The 12,833-nt window shown below is 40.7% G+C and overlaps 1 protein-coding gene across 2 annotated transcripts in view; it reads left to right on the top strand.

The window, feature by feature from the left end:
• LOC135215345 (neuron navigator 3-like) overlaps positions 1 to 12,833 on the top strand; it is a 108,548-nt gene that overhangs the window by 59,457 nt on the left and 36,258 nt on the right. For both annotated transcript variants that reach the window (XM_064249902.1, XM_064249903.1), the window contains 3 exons: positions 2,997 to 3,205; positions 4,796 to 5,046; positions 5,251 to 5,392. In XM_064249902.1, coding sequence (XP_064105972.1) covers positions 2,997 to 3,205; positions 4,796 to 5,046; positions 5,251 to 5,392 — 602 coding nt within the window. The remainder of the gene's footprint in view (positions 1 to 2,996; positions 3,206 to 4,795; positions 5,047 to 5,250; positions 5,393 to 12,833) is intronic.

The following is a 12,833-nucleotide window of genomic DNA, read 5'->3' as shown; positions in this document are numbered from 1 at the left end:
AAACATTTAGTAACATTCACTAAACCCTGAACACTCGGTAAATATTCACTAAACACTTACTCATAAATATTCACAAAACAGTTACTCATTAACACTTACTCATTAAACTTTATTGATAATAAAGATTCACAGTCTCACTAATCCCCTGTTCAATTTTACTGGTTACCAGATCTTTAAAAATGGCCATGAGGCTTTGCAGTGCCACCCTGGTGGAAGACCACAGAACTATGTAATGCTGGTAGAGAGATCACAAACTCCAGGTATATACCCTCTATGACTAAAACATATGAGACATAACTAAGAGTTGTATCACTGTCATTCTGTGAAAATTACTTTAACCCCAGAGAAAAGTGCTGGTGCAATCTGTGTTGCATGTCGTTACAGCACGTGCATTTAGAGTACTTTTACAAGATGTGACACACATTCGCAAAGTTACTGCACTTTTCAAAGATGTGGTACCCCTGAAGAAAGTGTTTGTTTGATTTTTTAAAATTCTATCAGCATTTAAAATAAACAAAAGAACAATGCTTGGCTGACACAGCCTGTAATCACCTCTTTCCCACCATTGTAAAATTGGTATGGGAAATTTATATTACAGTCCATTATTTTTAATGCACATATGTATTTATCTCTCTCTCTCTCTCTCTCTCTCTCTCTCTCTCTCTCTCTCTCTCTCTCTCTCTCTCTCTCTCTCTCTCTCTCTAACAGTGACAGTGCTCACATATATTTTTACAACATTATTTCTCTGTACATCCTTACCTGTACAGACATAATTTTGAATTGATTGAATTTGACCTTTACCCTCTACAAACATTACATACATGTTTTCTTTATTTTATTGAATTGTGTACCATTGTTATGACTGTAACTTATGAAGTTTACCTAGTGACGCAAAAAAAAAAAAAAAGTCTTTTACTCTGTGAGTGAAAAAGAAATTGACATCGCATGAATTAGAGGTAACATTGGTATATGTACATACAGTAATGCTCAAATCTGATGTGACATGATTGTTTCATCCAGATTCTCAGACTCAACGTGACGTTGCCAAGTAGTGATAAACTTTTTTTTTTATTTCTAATGTCATACATGTCGAAAAGTTTGGAATTCACATCTAGCACTATTTTCCTTGTGCTTATATAAATGTGATCCCTTTTATGGATTGGTATAATTTGTAATCTGTGTGATTTGAACTGATTTTTTTCTCATTGCTTAGTTCAAAATACAGTTTGATAAGGTTAGCAGTGCAGTCAATAACAGCACACTCAGCATGCTCCTCTGGCTGGTCAACAAACTACCTCTTCAGCATTATAACAGTAGACCTAATAAGCTCAATAGTCATAACAACATTTTCAAAATAGGAGGAATAGGAATTACAGCAAGTTTTATTTGAATGTTGAAGTTTTAGGTAGTGTTTAGGCTTCCTGTATGTTGCAAAATGATTTACTGGCCTAAAAAAAATAATCTAATCCTTCTGAGATGTAATCTGTTACTAATTATTGGTAGAGATTACCTGTTCTTTGAGGAATAAAAGATGGTGATGATTTTGGTTGTATGGAAAAGATGGCTATTATTCAAAATGTCTATTAATATTAATAGTGTCACAGCATATGGAACTTGCTTTTTAACTGGCTTAGAATATTATTTTCTTAAGTCCTTTGCTCACTTTTGGTGTATAATTTATTCTTTCATACAGTAACTTGAAGTGCAAGAATGTGTAGATAACCTCATTTACTTTTTGGCCAGAAATGTGAATGTTAAGTGTAAAGAAATCTACCACACCTAGGCATAGTAACAAAATCTTGGGTTGGACAAAAGAATAATTGCACAGGTGAATATTTGCTAGTAAACCATCATTTTTTCAAGTATTTAAGAAATATAACAGATAATTTTGTATGAAAATCCCAATATTCCTGTAAAAAATATAAAATAAATGTTTTCAAGATAACCTCATTGTAGACCTATGTTAGACAAGGTGGTTCTTGTTGCACCGCCACAAATGATTGCGTCACACGCTCCGCTCACACATTGATATCAGTGGGCGCATTCTACTTTTGTATCTACATATTTACAATTTTTTCAGCATTGAGGTGTAAAAAAATCAAAAAGGACTATTTCAAATTTTATGCATGCTTTGGAAGCAGTATTAATGTTATGGATTTTTTTTCGTTTTTTTATTTAACATTTGAAGTGAGGCTTAATGACGACTTCGTTTTGGTCCAATGCATCCGCAATGAGTGAATGAAAGTTTTTCAAATGTTTTGTAAGTGTTTTTTTCTGAAATTTGGCTACATGTGACATTTTCTTACAATTTTTAAATATATGACAGATTTCACTCTTATGGAGCGTATTATGGCTTCATTGTATGCAACAATCTTGTTTTTGCATTGAGATAAAAGATAAGTATGGAGCATTTTAGGTTGCCAGTTAGTGAATTTTGAATGAAATCATATGCAATTATGAAGCATCAGTTATGAGCATAGCTGTACCTACTGTAAATGAGCTAATGTGACAAATACAGTGCCCATTACAATACTGTACTCATTTTTATCTAAATCATTTATTTCTTTTTTAAAGGTAACGTATTGAGCTAACTTTTAAATGGAATTACAGTAACTTTAATTTCATTTAAAAGTTAGCTTAATACTTCTGGAGCATGATTAGGGTCATTTTAGTGTTTAAACTCTAGAAATATATAAGCATTCATTTGCATGTTTAGTGACCGTACCAAACTTGCGCAAATCTTCACCTTGCGTGAGGGGTTCTGGAACTTAACATCGCATAAGTTTGAAGTATTACTGTAAGGTAATTTATGTAGTACTACATATTTAGGTAAAATATTAGAGTTAATATTTTGAAATATATTTTACCTGTATTCTTTTGTTGTATGCGCAATAGGCATACTAAAATCAGTATTATGTACATTCTATTATCAAGTACATACTAAAGTGAGTAGTACATTTGTTGCTTTTGGATAAAAATAATGATTTTACCAACAGGGTACTTTACAATGGAAAGGCAGTTGTCATGTGATAGTGTATCAAGTGTAACATCAACAATTAGTGGAGCATCATTGTCATCATTTGCATCTATGCCTTCAAGATCAGTTCCCGGAACCCTCTCACAACATTTTAACCATAATCAGTTTCATCATCAGACCGATACACTCAATTCAACTGATAGCAGTAAGATAAAAAAGAGAAGCTGGGTAAGATATCAATGAGCATATTCTTAACCTTAGGGCTAGTTCAGTTTAAATAAGTCTAATACATATTAGGAAAAATATTTATAACTTAATTCTTAGTATTTTGTGGTTTTTGTCCTAACATTTTTTGACACCGAGAATCAAAGATTCTGCTTTATAATTAAAGAAAATTCTTTAACTTTTATGTTAAATAAGTTAAAATGTTTTTCATGTTGACTTAATTCATATTTAGAAAGAGGGTAAACTGTTCAACAACCTTCTATTGACTTCTGTTTACAAAATTTTTGGTTTCTTAATAATAGTACTATTAGGGAAATTGATGCAATAATTAGGCCTAGGCCAATTTTAAAAGAATAACTCTGAAGGTCAATACACTTGCAAAGGTTGCAGATACTGCATGTGAATGTTAAATATGTTGTACTGCCATGCTTTTATTGAACATTAACAGAAAATATTTGAACCATAAATGCTAAATTAGGTATATCTTAGTTTAACCTGACCACTAAGCTGATTAACAGCTCTCTTAGGGCTGGCCCGAAGAATTTAGATATTTGTATGTGGCTAGGAACCAGTTAGTTACCTAGTAACGCAACCCACAGCTTATTGTGGGATCCAAACCACATTATATCGAGAAATGAATTTCCAGTCATCAGAAATAAATTCCTCTGATTCCACCTCGGCAGAGCATGGAGCAAACTCCAGCTACCAAATCGGTAGGCAAGCAAGCCATAAATGGTAAAAAAAATATGAAATAAACATATACTACTTGAATGAAAGAAATTAACCACAAAATAAAAGTAAAGATAATATTTTCAAGAATGTACGTAGTTAAAAAAAATATTACTTTGCAATAGGTAATTCACAGGCCATATTAGAAATATATGAGAGGCTACACCATGAGAAAAGAAATCCAGTAAGGTGTGAAGATTTAGGAATAGAAAGCCGAGAATATGACTTGTAAAAAATCATATGGCAAAAGAAAATTGTGTTCGTGGGTGTACTCCCGAGGAAAAGAGCTCATAACCCTAACTTTGGAAAATCATGTTGTATATAGAGGTTGTTGCAGACTCAAAGATATTAAAACATTAGGTTTGTAGTAGGTGATGTAAGGTAGCTAAATATGGAAATTGCAGTTGTCACAAATAATGTCATAAATCTTACATTAATTTCACAGAACATAAGAAATAAAAGGCTGCTAGGTATCTGACAATTGCCATAAATATTCATTAACCAAAGCCATTATTGTGAAAATGGTTTCTGTAGATTTTGTAAAGAAGTTATGTTTGGAGTATAGAGACATCATTTCTTTTTAGTTATTTTCCTAATAAAATTATGTATATTTAAGTTATTTATTTTTATTTTTTGTAACTAAAGTTATTATTACTACATAGTGTTATGTATTCATTCTTGTTGTTTTAAATATTGCAGTCTAACAATTATTCTCACTGCATCTTTATCAAAAAGCAGTTTCATGTGTGATCCTTATGTCTCAGATTTGTTGTAATGTTTGTTTTGTAATTGCTGCTTTCATCATTGCATACAAATATTTTATTATTCATCCAAATTTATTCAGTGGCTATTGTGTCTTAACAGCTACGCAGTTCATTTCGGCGAGCCTTTGGAAGACACAGCAGAAAACGAAACAAGCAAACAGTGGATGGGAATCCAGAAGAATCTCATGAATTACCAATGCATCACACAGTGAATTCAGCAGTTAAACATTTATCTCCTCCTCCTCCTTCAAGCTATTGTACTTTAATGAAACCTCACTCAACTCTGAAGTCTTTTAGTAAGGAAGGTGCAAAACAAAAACAAGAATTAAAAACAAAGGATGAAAATCAGAGGTAAGCACTTATGGTGTAGACATTTTTTTATTTTTATTCAAGTATATATAAAGCATGATTTGTAAGCTATTTCAAAAATTTCATAGTCACTGCTATCATGCTACATCCGAAAACACTGTTACAGGGTATGATGTGGTGTGTCTCATAATGACCATTATAACTGATATTTAATATGCAATCATTTCTTTGTTTGCTTTACTGTAGTTCACAAGAAGAAAACAACTTGATTGCTTGCTTACAAAAAGACCTTGCTGATAAGGAAAGGGAATTAACAGACTGTAGACTTGAAGTCCTCTCAACTCAACATCAACTACAGTCTCAGGCAGATACTATTACTAGACTGCAGGTAAGCTTATAAACTACTGTCCAGTTGTTATTATTGTATACCCTAAATATTACTTATAATAATCATAAGTTGTAGTTTGAATTAGATGGTTTGATTGAGACCGTCGTGAAAGCACTACCACTAAGATCAGGTGGGTCTTGAATTGGAGTGTAATATTTGATCCCAGCTTTCCCTCCACCCCCAAAATCATTATTTTATCATGTACTTAGTGTCAGCTGAAGTTATGATTTTATAGGCAGTGAACAGTAAGTTGTTCTTACACTATACGAACCATTGTCTTAACATAAGAAATACGCTTCAGTGAACAGTAAACCCCCTGTATTCGTGGATTCCTCTATGTGCCATTTTCGTGAGAAATTCGCCTGATTGCAGTATTGTTTATGAGAAATATCCACAAATTGCTGTATTTTCATATCAATTTCATCATAAAATGCACTTTTTGTGATAAAACTATTGAAAAAATGAGGTATAATCATCTTTAGTGGGTTTTTTTTTTAGTTTCAATTAACAAAATAACCAGTTTTAATCATTTTTAGAGGGGTTCCAAGTACGTATTTGGAGATTCTAGCTATTTGCGTGGGATCTGGTATGCATCCTCCCAGGGGGTGTCCATGTAGTTGGAATGGTTATTTAACTCCTGGTGTGATTGTTGCTTGCTTGTTTTATGGATATTTTGTGTACTTGTTTATGTGCTTGTAATTTTAAATGCAAACCCACAAATCATGTGATAAGCCTATCAAGTAGAAGGCTAGTACATACAGTCAACCCCCGCTACTTGCGATTCATGGATTCACCTATTTGTGAGGTTTGTTATTGAACATATGTAGGCATTATTCACAGTAGATTACCCTGTTTATGGTATTTTCACTGAGAAATATTCACTATTTACTTTATTTTCATGACTAAATACACTTTTTGTGATAAAACTATTAAAATATCATGTAGACAAAACTATTAAAATACTCGGGTATAAGCACTTTTAGAGTTTTTTTTGTATTTGAACTATTAAAATAAGTATTTTTAGAGGGGTTTTAAGCATTCACAGATTTGAGCTGTTTGCGGGGAGGTCTGGTACTGTACCATGTGTATCTGCCCCAGTACTGCCTCTGAACCATACAACCATTACTGCTTTAGCCAGGATGTTGACCCTCATGTCTTTTGCATGAGTTGCAGGGGCCATGATTGTATCCCCGAATCAATGTGTGACAAGTGTTGTGACTTGTTTTATCTCCTGTGCAATGGGTGAAGTTCTCACAGAGGAGGAAGTACAAGAAAAAGGCATGTAATCCCTGCATATGCTTGCTTCGTCAGCTTGCTTCGTCAATTGGACATCGGCATGGGGGGCTGCTCACCAGGATGACCTCTGCTTAGTGGTCTCTGTTCACTCAGTTGCGGAAGAATCCCTTTGGAGCAAAAGGAGGCTACCAACCCTAACCCAACTTTGGTTTCAAGAGTGGAAGAGAACGAGGAATTCCAGGAGACACGGGCCTCTGAGATGTTCCTTTCTGAGAGTTTCCTGTCCTCGTGATGCCCCCATGACTTATGCTTCTGTAACAGTTACCAGTGTAACAACACATGCTGCTGCCTCCTCTCCTAGCTTTTCCCACCCCAAAGAAGTCCCATCATGGGGCTTCTGAAGGGCTGCCTCCCTCCATGGGGGAGACAAAGGGATCTCTCACCGGCTCTCCCCGGTTTTCAGACACTGGGGCCATGTCTTGTCTTGCAGAGGCCCTGTAAGTCGGAGCATCAAGTGTGCGGGCCTCCAACGGGACCCACGTACCTGATACTAGTTTCGAGAAGTCACCTTCCAGGACTGGTATAGTTCCTACCTCTACCCATGTCTGAATGTCCAGTATGTGATTCAGGAGCTTTGAGTGCATGGACCTTCAAGGGAGGACTGTGTCACCCCTGGGTGCTCAGGTTTTGCCTAAACCTTGAGTCACCTCTGCCAGTACCATGGAGTAAGCTCCACAGGCTAGCTCAGGCTGTACTCAAGAAGATGAGCAAGTATGCAGGTGCTTCTTCACCACCTGCCAAAGCTCACCAAAGTATGCAGCCAGGGTCCCATGCAGGTGCAGCTGACTCAAAAGTCTGCGCACCTGAAGAAGCATCGGGGAGGTCCCACACACAGTCTTCTCTTCTGGAGGGCACTGCCTTGAAGAAGACTGGAGCATGTTGGGAGGACAGCCCAAGCTCACACCCTAGATTGCACGGTTGCTCTCCCTAGGTCAGCCCCCCAACTTGTGTTTGTGCAAACAGGTCCACTCATCCACTCATACATAACTTCTGTATATGTTCACGTGAGACTGCGCACTCTCCTCAGGACAGCACCCCAACATCTGTGTTGGTGATCACACACAGCTTTCTCTCCTGCCAGGGCTCCAGCTCCCAATAGGACAGGAAAGAGTGCTTGATCCTTCTCACCTGTCCCGTCAATCTCCTGTGACTGGGTTGCTTCTCCCCTACACAGCCTTACCATGAAGGCTTACGTTCCGGGGTCAGTTCTGGGATCAACCCAGTCATGTGCCCAAGTGGTTGAGCAGGGATTTGGTGGTTCTGCTGAGGTTCTCTCTCCTGCAGAGAGAGTAGATCGGGAGAATGGTGCCCTGGAAGGACCTGATGGTCCTCTTACTCAGAACTTGGACACCCCAAGATACAGAGGACCTTTGCATAGATCGTAGCACTGATTCATTCTTGCGCCTATTGGGGGCTGAAGAAGGAATGCAAAAAATCTGTTGGCTTACCAAGGTCCACACTAACCAAAGGGGTTTTGGAGCAGGTGAACTCTCTAGCATCTGGAGAGGAGAGTCCTCTTCATTCCAACTGCTCGGATAAGCTACTTGCTGCTCATCTGCCTTGACAGACGCAATACTACATGCCCTCAGAAGGATCTCTGCCAATGAAACTGGTTGACCTGGACCTGGTCTTCCTATGTCTAGGTCTGTCGCTGCAGCAGCTTGGTGCAGAGGGTATCCCCCTAACACAGCAAGAAGCAACGAACCCAGATTCGACTGCCATGGCAGTGTTCCAGGCAGTCTTGGCTGGACCTGTGGTCCATCACAGTGTCCAAAGTTGCTGCCTCCTCAGGTTCCATAACCCCAAGTGAGGATTCGACCTTCTGGAGACTGTGCCAGTCTGGAGGTAGGGCTATTACCTACGTGGCCCACCAGTCTGTGAACCTGTGGGCAAACTCGGTAGAATGGAAGAGGAGGGACGCTCTATTTACTTGTATCTCCAAGTTCATGGACCACTGCAGTGGACAAATGTCATATCAAGGCTAACGACCAATTTGTTCAACGGTTCTTGCGTGCCACTCCCCTGCAGCCAGGCCCTCAAGTAAGGCTAGCACTTCCTCCACTGGCTTCAAAGGATTCCTTGGGGGAACACCCAGCCTTTTTCTGCCCGCGCCAGGAAAGGTATGCAGTCATGCCTATTTCAACCCTCCTTGCAGTCTGGAAAGGGGGGACAAGGGCAAGACGAAAATAGGAGGAGGCTAGGGGCGGCGTTCACCTCCTCATGCCGCCGTTGCTGGGGAGGTGTCTGTGAGTCATTGGGCAACATGGCAGTGGTATGGAGCCGAGACCTGGGTAGTGGATGTTCTTTGGGAGGGCTATTTACTTCCCATTGAGTCTTGACCACACCTAACCAACAATCTAGTCCATCTTTGAATGTATGTTCCTGGCTCACTGAAGGACCTCGCCCTTCAGGCAGAGGTAGAAGCGATGCTGAGGAAAAGCACCATGGAAGAAGTGACTCATTGGTCCCCAGGCTTTTACAGCCAAGTCTCTCGTAGAGAAAGCAATGTGGGGTTGGAGACTGGTCATTGAGCTATCTCCCTTAATTCGATTCATTCACCAGATTTGTTCCATGATAAAAAAACTACACAGCCAGTGCTCGTGGTCATCAGTGAGTCTGACTTCATGCTTACGGTGGACCTGAAGGATGTGTATTTTCAAATACCCATCTGTCCGTCCTCAGGGAGACTGTACACCAGTTTAGGGCACACTGTTTCAGGCTCTCAACCACTCCTCAGGTGTTCAAGCAAGTGTTCACCCTTAGTGTCAACTTGGACCCATTCGCATAGGATATGTTTGGTGAACTTTCAATCGCAGTTGCTCCTGGACAGGGATTGCCTCCTCGAATTTTGCCACAACCTAGGTGTTGTGGTAAATATCAAGAAGTCCGATTTCATACCTAGGCAGAGGATAAAGTACCTTGGCATGCTGATAGATAAGGCAGCAGCAAGAGTCTTCCCTTCAGACCCACACACAAGTAGGTTTAGGAAGACAGTGCAGTTGTTCCTCTAACGACAGGAGCAGGCAGCTCGGTAGTGGCAAGTCATACTCAAACACCTGTTGTCCTTGAAGATGCTGGTCCCTCATGAGCAGCTTCACCTTTGTTCCCTTCAGTGGATGATGGAGTTCTGGTCTCTGGCATGGATCTCCTTGTACCTTCCCTTTCCATACTCGGAGGAAGTGAGATAGGACTTAGTGTAGTGGCTAGACAATAGGAACCTTGTAATAGGAGTGTCTCTGCAACCCCCCCTCCCCCCCCAACAAGATGCTGCTGATCTCAGATGCTTCAACTGAGGGATGGGATGCACACCTGTAGGAGTTGCTGATTTCAGGTATGTGGAGCCAAAACGACAAGCACCTTTGCATCAATATCCTGGAGCTCAAGGCAGTCTTCCTGGCTCTTATAGAGTTTCAGGATTAAAGTAATGGGACACTTTGGTGTTCATGAGCGACATTACAGTAGTGGTAAGCAGCACATTCAGTATAGCTGTCAGTCAGATACATTCCAGGGAAGAGGAATGTGGTGGCAGACAAGCTCATTCGCCAGGGTCAGGTGATAGGGACAGAGTGGTCCCTTCACACAAACATCACGGAAGGATTGTTTGACCTTTGGGGTCTTCCATCCATTGACCTGTTTGCCACTCAGCACAACAGAAAACTTTGTGTCTTGTTCCGTTGTGCCAGACCCATGGGCCACTGCAGAGGATGCCTGTCAACACCCATGGGGCAACCTGCACACATAGTACACCTTTCCTCCACTTTGTCTGATTCACAAGTTGACGAACAGGGCAATGATCAACCCAAATCTCAGAATGACTCTGGTGGCTCTCAAGTAGCCACATGCCATGTGGTTTCCAGACCTGCTTGCTCTACTATCTAAGGCACCGTGAAAGATTCCCCCCTGGCACAACCTTGTGTCAACCACACGTAGAACAGCACCACCAGTCAGTAGAGTCCCTTCACTGTACTGCTGGAGACTATCCAGTATCTATTGTGAGCAAGAGGATTTCTCACCGCACAGTAACAGGGGTGTCTGGATAGCTTTGTTAATCCTCTGCAGTGGTGTACCAAGGGAAATGGACCATCTTCTGCGGTTGGTGTCATAGACGGAGTCTCCCTCTGGTCAGAGCTACTAGTCAGCAGGTAGCTGACTGCTTTGTCTTTCTTTGCTGAAAGAAATTCTCTCAGTCTTAGCTGTAAGGGGCTAAAGGGCTGCCCTGGGCCTAGCCCTACTCCTGAAGGGGGTGGATATCTCATCCTTTACAAGAGTCATTAGACAGGGATCTGACCCTCAACACTGTTTTCTTGCTTGCCCTGGCATCAGTGAAGAGAGTAGGTGAACTTCATGGACTTTTCTTCGATGTTAAACACTGGAAGGGATGGGGATCCATTTTGCCCAATTTTGTCCCTGATTTCATAGCGAAGATTCAGAATCCAGCTGTCCCTGACGCCAGGTTCAAGTCCTTTACGATCTCATCCCTACAGGGCTTTGTTGCTAATGATCCAGATGAGATGCTACTTTGTTCTGTTAAGAGTGCTGCTGTACTACCTCAAGAGGACTTGATATCTCCAGCCTGAGTGATAACAACTCTTTGTAGCACTAGCTCAACCAAGAAAGAGGTGTCCAAGAGTACTATCTCTTTTTTGCTTTGTGAGACGATCAAACAGACGTACTCTGCAGATGGTAAGGAGAACACTGGTACCTCCCAAGCGAGAGCTCACAAGGTCAGGGGCATTGCTCCATCCCTTGCATTCAGGAAGAACGTATTGTTCCTCAAGTACTGAAGGTGGGGGTGTGGTCATGCCAGACCACCTTCACTTCCTTCTACCTTTGGGACATTGCTCACGAGCCCTTTGACAATTTTTCCTCAGGTCCGGTGGTGGCTGCTCAAGTTGAGGAGTTGGGTAAGCTTACCCAGCTCCTCTTAAGAGGACAGGTAGCATCTTGCTTAAGGTATTCAGTTGCAAAAGAAAGAGTATGTGTGAGAGTGACTGGCCTCCCTCCCTCCCTTTCATTTTCCTTAACCTTCCTCTCCCTGTGGGAAGAGGGTAGGAACTGGTGTTGATGCAGGTGAGTTTTACAATTGAGTATCCATTCTGTTATCTGTGTAATATGGATGTATAGCAAGGAGAGGGAGGATCTGATGAATCAAACCCATTGCTTACACCTACATTGCCTTATTGTCTCCAAAACTTAGATTCAACCTAGCCCCTTTTCGAATGATGTTGCTTCCACACCCATTCATTCAAAAAGGCCAAGAAGTCTGACAATTGAACACGCAGTGCCCATACACCGTCCAGCATGTCAGAGGCATGGTCCTTTTCCTTGATCTACCTGACCAGGAAGAAGGCCCAGGTGTGGCAAACTACCATTTAGTTCAGAGACTTACTCAGATTCCTCCCACCAAGGAAGTAAATCCTCCTTATGTAAAGACCACTGATTTGATTTGTATATTGTGTAGGAACAAATGACAAATTCTTAAAGTAGTTTATATTTTTCCTAACCATACAGACCTGAGGTCTGGACAGTTATATGCCCACCTCATGCCACCTCTCATTCTGATACCTGGCCCGAAGGCAAAGTTGATGATTAACGTCCAGATAGGTGGAACTCTTCTTTTCCACTGTTATCCCTACATTACGGGGTTGGTTGCCTGATACGCCTTCTCCACTGCCTTCTATCAAAGGCATCATCCTCCACCAAACCTCCTCTCTCCATATCTTCCTTCACTTTATCTTGCCATCTAATTGTCTCTCTCAAACATCTTCTAACAGGTTCCTCCCAAGCCCTCTTCACTCCCTCCTCATCATCCATCCTCAACACATGCCCATACCATCTCAGTCATGACTCTCTCATCACCTCTGTAATCTTTGCCCATCATTTTCCAATCTCTCAAGCAGCAATATTCCCACAATCCACCTCAGCGTTCCCATCTCTGTTCTCTCAAGCTTTACTTCCTTTTTTCTTCTTAGAGCCCATGTTTCTGCTCCTTACATTAATATTGGTCTTATCACTGTATTATATATCTTGACTTTTAGCTTGGTTAGCATTTTCTTATCACATACCACTTCAGCTACCTCTCTCCACTTCCCCATGCAGCTTTTATCCTACTGTCAACTTCAGCCTCCTTACATCCTTCCTATTG

This window comes from Macrobrachium nipponense, chromosome 5, assembly GCF_015104395.2.
Source record: "Macrobrachium nipponense isolate FS-2020 chromosome 5, ASM1510439v2, whole genome shotgun sequence".
Taxonomy (NCBI): domain Eukaryota; kingdom Metazoa; phylum Arthropoda; class Malacostraca; order Decapoda; family Palaemonidae; genus Macrobrachium; species Macrobrachium nipponense.
The sequence above is the reverse complement of the archived record's forward strand: the minus strand, read 5'-3'. Positions and strand labels throughout refer to the sequence as shown.